Here is a 9,033-nt window from a genome sequence, read left to right on the forward strand (position 1 = left end):
AATAGTACCAAAATAGACATTTTTTGGTCACAAAAAGCAGAATATCAAGCAATCAAAATGTCATATCAGCCCCAAAATGGTTCCAATGAAAACATCTACTCAACCTGCAAAAATCAAGCCCCCACACAAGGCGATCGGCAGAAAAAAAAAAGGCTCTCCAAAAATGGTGATACAAAAACATGATTTATTTTTTTCAAAAATGCTTTTATTGTGTAAAACTGAAACACAAATGTAGACCTGTTTGGTTTTGCAGCGTCTGTAATGAAAAACAAAAAATAAAAACTGCCAGAACAGCCAAAATTTGGTCACCTTGCCTCACAAAAAGCATAATATTGAGCATTCAAAAAGTAATATCTACCCAAAAAAGGTACCAATGAAATCGTCATCTTATGGCCTCATGCACATGACTGTGCTGTTTCTTGCGGTCCGCAAAAAAACAGAAGCCGCCTGTGTTGCCTTCCGCAATTTGCTGAATGGAATGGGCGCCGGCAATATAAATGCCTATTCTTGTCCGCAAAGCGCGGTAAAGAATAGAACATGTTATATTTTTTTTAACGGGGCGGCGGAACGGAGCCACGGATGCGGACAGCACACGGAGTGCTGTCCGCATCTTTTGCAGCCCCATCGAAGTGAATGGGTCCGCACCCGAACCGCCAAAATGGCGGCTCGGATGCCGACCCAAACAACGGTCGTGTGCATGAGGCCTATCCCGGATAAAACAAAGCCTCACACAAGACCTTTCCCAGGAAAATGTTAAAAATACGAAAGGTGATGCAGAAACAGTGCTGTACGGCGCTGGTCGGGAAATCACTGCAGTGCGGTGCACCCATACAGCAGTATATGAGCCCATATGGGGTGTTGCTGTGGTGGATTTTCTCCTGTTACCCCAAGCCCCAATGAATATGGCCCAGTTCTCTAAGTCACCCCCCCTCCCCCGCACACCACATTTTGCTGTACTTGCTATACAGCAGCTCGTACCTCTCACCTCCAGGGCCTCCCAGGTGACGTCTCCTCCGATGTAGATCTTCTCTGTCATCATCTTCTCCATTTGGTCCGTACATCTTTTCTCAGCCGCCTCGTCTCTGCAGAGTGTGACACACAGACGTCTTAGCTTCCTCCCTTCTCCATCATCACCCCCCAACCTGGAGTCCCCACAGTGTTAGGGCTCATACACACGACCGTGTGCTGGCCGGGCCCGTGCTGCAGACCGCAATTCATGGGCACCGACTGTGGGGCAGCCGCATGCGGATTGCAGACCAATTCACTTGAATGGGTACCGCGATCTGCATCCGACGGTCCGCATCGCAAAAAAGTTGTGAATGCACTACTTTTTTGCGGTTCGGAGGCACGGACAGAAAACCACTCCGTAGTGCTTCCGTGGGATTCCAATCCATGCCTCCGTGATTGCAGACCAATTCAAGTGATGCCCTTGTATTGCGGACCCCCTGTATGCGGCCCGTGATACGGCCACGGTGTGCATGAGCCCTTATCCTGCTGCTCGCTGTGCCCCCCGATACCCCCAAATACTATCCTGAAGAAAAATTAGTGCCCCCATAGTAATAGTGCTCCTCATAGTCCCACCAATAGTAATTCCCTTCTAGAATGCCCCCATTAGTAATACTGCCCCCTACAGTGATAACGCTACCATGTGTTACTCCACCCCGAGGTTTCCTCCTCGCACACATTCTCTCTGGCATCGTTTTCTCCCACTAAAAATATGCCAGAAAAATGTGTTTTCTTTTTTGTTTGTTTTTGCTTAGTAGAAGCGCTTTTTATGTTCTATCTTTCATTTTCCAAAGAAGCTCTGACAAATAAAAGGTGAAATCTGATTGGTTGCTATGGGCAGCTCAGCCAGATTCCCTTTGTACCAGTTTTAATAAAACTCCCCCCTTGTGTTTAAAAAAAATGCAAGAGGAGCAAAAACACTCGCTTTATTGCCCTGAGCTTCATATTTAGACGTTCAGATAAGTTCTGGATCTGGTGGTTTTCATGAAAAAAGAAAAAGAAAAAAACGCACCAAAGAACGCAATAAACAGCAAAAAACATCACATAAAACATTAACCTAATTTATTACAACTAACAGCAGGACTTATAAAACCACAAGCGGGAAAAAAGCGATGTTTGAATTAACATTGAAATAATTGGGAATTTATCTTTGGTGCTAAATGTCAGTGAAAATCCATAACAAAAATCTGTCCTGTGAACATTCCCCTAATCTACAAGAGCCACCGGCTGATTGTGTCTGCACTCCAGTCCAGGAGTTGTCAGCCAGGCCAGGTTGTCAGGCTCTCCTGTAGGGCCCCAGGTGTGCTGGATCAGCAGCCATTCCTCCTTATATAAAGGTGATGATGGAGTCTGGGGCCCCTCAGTGCAGATTGGCCCTTGTGCTGGAGCTTCACATCCCAGGATGGCGCTATCAGATGCTGAGAAGGCGGCTTTGGAGCCCTTGTTTGTGAAGATTGACGCTGACGCTGAGAAGATTGGAGGTGAAGCCATGGAGAGGTGAGCGGCAGAGCCAGATAGTCACTGCTACAAGGGGCTGGGAAGGAGGAGCTGATACATTGTTACACCTGGTGCTCCGCCCCCTGCACTACATGCAACAATGTATCAGATTTGTTTGGAATCTTCCTTTAAGGGCTCTTTCACACCTGCGTTCTTTTCTTCCGGCATAGAGTTCCGTCGTCGGGGCTCTATGCCGGAAGAATCCTGATCAGTTTTATCCTAATGCATTCTGAATGGAGAGAAATCCGTTCAGGATGCATCAGGATGTCTTCAGTTCCGGTACGGAACGTTTTTTGGCCGGCGAAAATACCGCAGCATGCTGCGCTTTTTGCTCCGGCCAAAAATCCTGAACACTTGCCGCAAGGCCGGATCCGGGATTAATGCCCATTGAAAGGCATTGATCCGGATCCGGCCTTAAGCTAAACGTCGTTTCGGCGCATTGCCGGAGCCGACATTTAGCTTTTTCTGAATGGTTACCATGGCTGCCGGGACGCTAAAGTCCTGGCAGCCATGGTAAGTGTAGTGGGGAGCAGTATACTTACTGTCCGTGCGGCTCCCCGGGCGCTCCAGAGTGACGTCAGGGCGCCCCAAGCGCATGGATCATGTGATCGCATGGACACGTCATCCATGCGCATGGGGCGCTCTGACGTCACTCTGGAGCGCCCCGGGAGCCGCACGGACAGTAAGTATACCGCTCCCCCGCTCCCCACTACTACTATGGCAACCAGGACTTTAATAGCGTCCTGGGTGCCATAGTAACACTGAAAGCATTTGGAAGACGGTTCCGTCTTCAAATGCATTCAGTACACTTGCGTTTTTCCGGATCCGGCGGGCACCTCCGGCAAATGGAGTACACGACGGATCCGGACAACGCAAGTGTGAGAGAGGTCCAACATGAAAAACTGTAATCCAGGAATAGAGCTGAGCATGCATGTTTGTGTCAGTGGGGGAGGGTAATGTGTTGGTAGAAAGACAGTGTCCATAGAAGTCTAAAAGTATTTCTCACAAATGATTAATAGTTTTTTTTTTGAGGATGGTAAAAGCGCTATACTCTGCATATAATCACACCCCGTATGTCTAGCGACTGTCTGTAAGCTGTCATGGGTTCTGGCCACTTTTTTTTTTATTTTCCCTGGGTTAATTAATCAGTTAAAATGTAACACAAATACTAGAGGGTTCCATATGATTTTAAAAATTGGCTGCTTTCTGTCCCAGTGCTACACCTGTCCTCAGACTGATATCAGTTCAGCCTCATTCACTTCAATGGAACTGAAGCACAATACAATCAGACCGGTGAGGCGCTGCTATCACATGAAGGTAGCGATGTCTCCCTAAAGCCTCACTCACACGTTCGTGAGAAGGTGCTCAGTGACTGATCCGTGAAGGATTCATGTTGGGTCCATGTTTCTGTTTTTTTTTTTTATTTATTTATTTTTTTTTTTCTTTGCTGTCCGTGTGCCATCCGTGTTTCACTGACCCTGCACAGCTGAGAAATAATTTTCATAGTATCTCTTCCTAATGATTCGTGGCATCTGTGTTGCACCCATGGATTTCACGGACCCTTAGACTATAATTGGGGGTGATGGATCCGTGAACGGACTAAATAGCGCATGCATCAACACAGACCATGTTAGAACATAGTGAATACACCCATTAAAATGAATGGCGACGAGTGCTGTCCGTGGAGAACACTGACATGTGAAAGAGGCTTAATACTTCCTTCCCACCCCCTTAGTGTCTGTCCATCTTGATTTCCTTGGTACATGGTATAAGGACACTGTTCTCCTTTAACCCTGGATGCTCCTGTTTCCTCAGTCTCTTCCAGCACCATCCAGACACCAAGTCCCACTTCACTCACATGGACGTGACCCCCGGCAGTCAGGATCTGAAGACACATGGAGGGAAGATCATCCACGCCATTAATGATGCCCTCAGCCACTATGGAAAACTGCAGGAGAACTTGGCCACACTGCGGGAGATGCACACCAACAAGCTGAAGCTCAGTGTGGACACCATCAAGGTGAGGAGCAGATCTGTCCAGTAGTGGTTAGAAAGTCTGCTAAAAATGGCGCCACTCTTGACCATGGCTGTATCTGGTATTGCAGTTCCTCCACATTCACTGTAAATGGTGTTATGCTACAGAACCCATGGACGAGTGGTGCCATTTCTGGGCAAAATGGCATCTAGGTAATATCAATAACAAATCTTCAATCTCCACATCTGATCTGCAATTATACGGCTGTGTGCATGAGCCCTTATACGAGTTGTGTGCATTAACTCCCATCATCCATCCCCCAGCTGCTGTGTGGTTGTCTCCTGGAGGTCCTAGTCAAGCATTTCCCAGATGTGGACAAGTCGGCCTGTGACAAGTTCCTCAATGAAGTTGCTGTTGCACTGATCTCCAGCTGACCGGAAGGATTCTTCTCAGATCTATGTCAATGTGTTTCCTGTAACAAGCGTCTGTCCTCCATGATACTGATGACTGCTCCATGACCTGGGATCTCTTCTCCTGATCTCTGTAATAAATATTATATACTTGTACATCCAGTCTCCTGGTATTTTTAGTCTGAGCTTCTGTTGCCTTGAATTTGGTTAATAATGGCGTCTACATCACCGAATCCAGTAGACCAGGGATGCCCAACCTGTGGCCCTCCAGCTGTTGTATAACTACAACGCCCAGACAGCCTACAGCAGGGCATGGTGAGAGTTGGGGTTTTACAACAGCTGGAGGGCCACAGACTGAGAATCCCTGCAGTAGACTATGGGGGCGGAAGGAATTATGTCATGAGGTGTAGAAGACATAAATTGGCTTGTCTGGTCTCGTATATTATATTAATTCCTTATTCTTAACCATCTATCATTTACCAGTTTAAGATCTTATTGGGTTTTCCTTTTTGTCTCCCTCCTTACGGTGCAGCACCATGGGTTGTCTGATTGTAACTTAGAACCTACAGAAGGTCGGGGGCCTCTAATCCAGGTGGAAGGTTCTCTGGATGTCCTGTGGGGGCACTTAATAAAACAGATTTGCAGTACAAATTCTTTGTTTAATGTTTCGATGTATTACAGCCCACGTAGTTTTGTATGGATAGGTCAAGATTACCAGTCCTGACTCTGCCCCATAGGAGGCTAGGAGTTGGACCTGCAGTTGCAAGAAAAAGTATGTGAACCCTTTGGAATGATATGGATTTCTGCACAAATTGGTCATAAAATGTGATCTGATCTTCATCTAAGTCACAACAATAGACAATCACAGTCTGCTTAAACTAATAACACACAAAGAATTAAATGTTACCATGTTTTTATTGAACACACCATGTAAACATTCACAGTGCAGGTGGAAAAAGTATGTGAACCCTTGGATTTAATAACTGGTTGAACCTCCTTTGGCAGCAATAACTTCAACCAAACGTTTCCTGTAGAAGCAGATCAGACGTGCACAACGGTCAGGAGTAATTCTTGACCATTCCTCTTTACAGAACTGTTTCAGTTCAGCAATATTCTTGGGATGTCTGGTGTGAATAGCTTTCTTGAGGTCATGCCACAGCATCTCTATATGGTTGCGGTCAGTACTGTGACTGGGCCACTCCAGAAGGCGTATTTTCCTCTGTTTAAGCCATTCTGTTGTTGATTTACTTCTGTGCTTTAGGTCGTTGTCCTGTTAACACCCATCTTCTGTTGAGCTTCAGCTGGTGGACAGATGGCCTTAAAGAGGACCTTTCACTTGTAAAAACAATGTGAACTAGGGTATTCTGACATATAGAGCGGCGCCCGGGGATCTCACTGCACTTACTATTATCCCCGGGCGCCGCTCCGTTCTCCCCTTATGCCCTCCGGTACCTTTTGCTCTTTAGTTATAGTAGGCAGTGTCTTCCCTTGTCCTGTGGGTGTCTCCTTCTCCTAGGCTGCAGCGCTGGCCAATCGCAGCGCACAGCTCACAGCCCGGGAGAAAAAAACTCCCAGGCTGTGAGCTGTGCGCTGCGATTGGCCAGCGCTGCAGCCTAGAAGGAGATGCCCACAGGACAAGGGAAGACACCGCCTACTATAACTTAAAGAGCAAAGGTACCGGCGGGCATAATGGGAGAACGGAGTGGCGCCCGGGGCTAATAGTAAGTGCAGTGAGATCCCCGGGCGCCGCTCTGTATGTCAGCATACTTGGTTCACATTGTTTTTACGAGTGAAAGGTCCTCTTTAAGTTCTCCTGCAAAATGTCTTGATAAACTTGGGAATTAATTTTTCCTTCGATAATGGCAATCCATCCAGGCCCTGAAGCAGCCCCAAACCTTGATGCCCCCACCACCATATATCACAGGTGGGATGTGGTTTTGATGTTCTGTGACTTTTTCTCCACACATAGTGTTGTGAGTTTCTTCCAAACAACTCAACTTTGGTTTCATCTGTCCACAGAATATTTTGCCAGTACTGCTGTGGACATCCAGGTGCTCTTGTGCAAACTGTAAACGTGCAGCAATGTTTTTTTTGGACAGCAGTGGCTTCCTCTGTGGTATCCTCCCATGAAATCCATTCTTGTTTAGTTTTATGTATCGAAAATTGCTAACAGGGATGTAAGCATATGCCAGAGACTTTTGTAAGTCTTTAGCTGACACTCTAGGATTCTTCTTCACCTCATTGAGCAGTCTGTGCTGAGCTCTTGCAGTCATCTTTACAAGACGGCCGCTCCTAGGGAGAGTAGCAGCAGTGCTGAACTTTTTCCATTTATAGACAGTTTGTCTTACCGTGGACTGATGAACAGCAAGTAGAGTTGAGCGGACACCTGGATGTTCGGGTTCGGCCGAACTTGAAAAAAAAACTTTTGGGCACTAAAATGGCTCTAAAATAGTCCTGGAAAGGGCTAGAGGGCTGCAAAAGGCATCAAAATGTGCTTAAGAGCATGGCAACTGTTCTGCAAACAAATGTGGATAGGGAAATTACTTGAAATAACATACAGAAAAATTAAAAATAACAATCTGGATCTAGGAGGTTGAGGAGGCGGTGGACGTGGTGGTGTAGGTTGACATGGCGGTGAAGGAGGAATAGGTAGCCAACACTGATTTGTGTATATAACAAAATAAAACAAAGAATAAGTGCACTTGAGTGCAAGAATGGATGGTTGAGGCTGGTATAAATGTCTATTCTGCACAAGGTACGGACAAGTCCTGTGGGATCCATGCCTGGTTCATTTTAATAAACGTAAGCTTGTCCACATTGGCTGCGGCCTGTGATAATGCTCTCTGCCGTGCTAAACACACGTTCACACTGTACACTGGCTGCAGGGCAGGTCAGCACCTCCAAGGATGACAAAGATTTTCCACATTTTGGCCATGCTAACCCTGCCTTCTCAGGTGCTGGCGGTTCCCCCAGCTGCGTTGGTGACCTCTTCCTCCTCCTCTGCCTTCGCCTTGTGCTTCCACTGTGCCCCCGCTGTCAGGTGGGAATGCCATCAGCAGCGTGCGCTTGTAGTCGCGCATCTTCCGATCAGTAACAGATGTTTTCACTAAATTTAGTTCTCTGTCAGCAATGCAGAGCAGGGGTTCATTCACGGCAAAAGTGGGTTCATGTTGCCCAGCATTAGAACAGAGGATTTTGAGAGATTTTGGCCCCTGTCACCCAGGCACAGCAGGGGTTTGTATACGCCAAAAATGGTAAACTGTCACCCGACAATTGAAAATAAGAATTTTTTCAATTTAGGGCACTAAAATTGGCATTTTTTTTTCATTAAAATGGCTATAAAATAGTCCTTGTATGGCTACAGTGATGTAAAAGGCAGTAAAATGTGCTTAAGAGCATGGCAACTGCTCTGCAAACAAATGTGGATAGGGAAATAACTTGAAATAAAATAACTAAAAATTGCAAATTATTGACCTGCAACTCAGAGAAGGAAGTGGATATGGAGTCGGAGGTTGAGGAGGCGATGAATGTGGTGTTGTAGGTGGAGGCAGCAATGGAGGAGCAGGAGGTAGCTAACAATTATTTTTTTTATTTTTTTTTGGGGGTAGGTAGCCCCCAAAATATTGTGACAAATAATAAAAAAAAGAAAACAAAGAATCATTGCACTTGACTTGAGTACAAGAATGTATGTTTGATGGTGGTATGAATGTCTATTCTGCACAAGGTACAGACAAGTCCTGTGGGATCCATGCCTGGTTTATTTTAATGAACATGAGCTTGTCCACGTTGGCTGTGGACAGGCGGCTGCGCTTGTCTGTGATAACGCCCCCTGCCGTGCTAAACACACGTTCAGACAATACACTGGCTGCAGGGCAGGCCAGCACCTCCAAGGCGTAAAGGGCAAGCTCAGGCCATGTGCCCAATTTGGAGACCCAGAAGTTGAAGGGGGCAGACCTGTCATTCAGTACGTGTAGGCGTGTGCACACATACTGCTCCACCATGTTGGTGAAATGCTGCCTCCTGCTAAGACGTTCCATAACAGCTGGTGGTGCTGGTTGTTGTGGCGTGCTGACAAAGCTTTTCCACATGTCGGCCATGCTAACCCTGCCTTCTGAGGTGCTGGCGGTGCCCCAGCTGCATTGGCGA

At 46.6% G+C, this 9,033-nt stretch overlaps 1 protein-coding gene across 1 annotated transcript; it reads left to right on the top strand.

Moving 5' to 3' along the window:
* Positions 1-2,345: 2,345 nt before the first annotated feature.
* LOC120997558 (hemoglobin heart muscle subunit alpha-type-like) lies at positions 2,346-5,033 on the top strand. Its single transcript, XM_040427648.1, has 3 exons — positions 2,346-2,502; positions 4,318-4,522; positions 4,801-5,033. The coding sequence occupies exons 1-3, from the start codon at positions 2,408-2,410 to the stop codon at positions 4,909-4,911; spliced, it is 411 nt and encodes a 136-aa protein (XP_040283582.1). The 5' UTR covers positions 2,346-2,407; the 3' UTR covers positions 4,912-5,033.
* The last annotated feature ends 4,000 nt before the right edge of the window (positions 5,034-9,033 follow it).

The sequence above is a fragment of the Bufo bufo genome, chromosome 4 (genome assembly GCF_905171765.1).
Source record: "Bufo bufo chromosome 4, aBufBuf1.1, whole genome shotgun sequence".
In the NCBI taxonomy this organism is placed as follows: domain Eukaryota; kingdom Metazoa; phylum Chordata; class Amphibia; order Anura; family Bufonidae; genus Bufo; species Bufo bufo.

Bases quoted from the DNA above. Each gene is read 5' to 3' on its own strand.
- LOC120997558 (XM_040427648.1), top strand. From the start codon at position 2,408: ATGGCGCTATCAGATGCTGAGAAGGCGGCTTTGGAGCCCTTGTTTGTG. The intron at 2,503-4,317 runs GTGAGCGGCAGA...CTGTTTCCTCAG, and splicing joins GGAGGTGAAGCCATGGAGAG to TCTCTTCCAGCACCATCCAG. The intron at 4,523-4,800 runs GTGAGGAGCAGA...TCCATCCCCCAG, and splicing joins TCAGTGTGGACACCATCAAG to CTGCTGTGTGGTTGTCTCCT.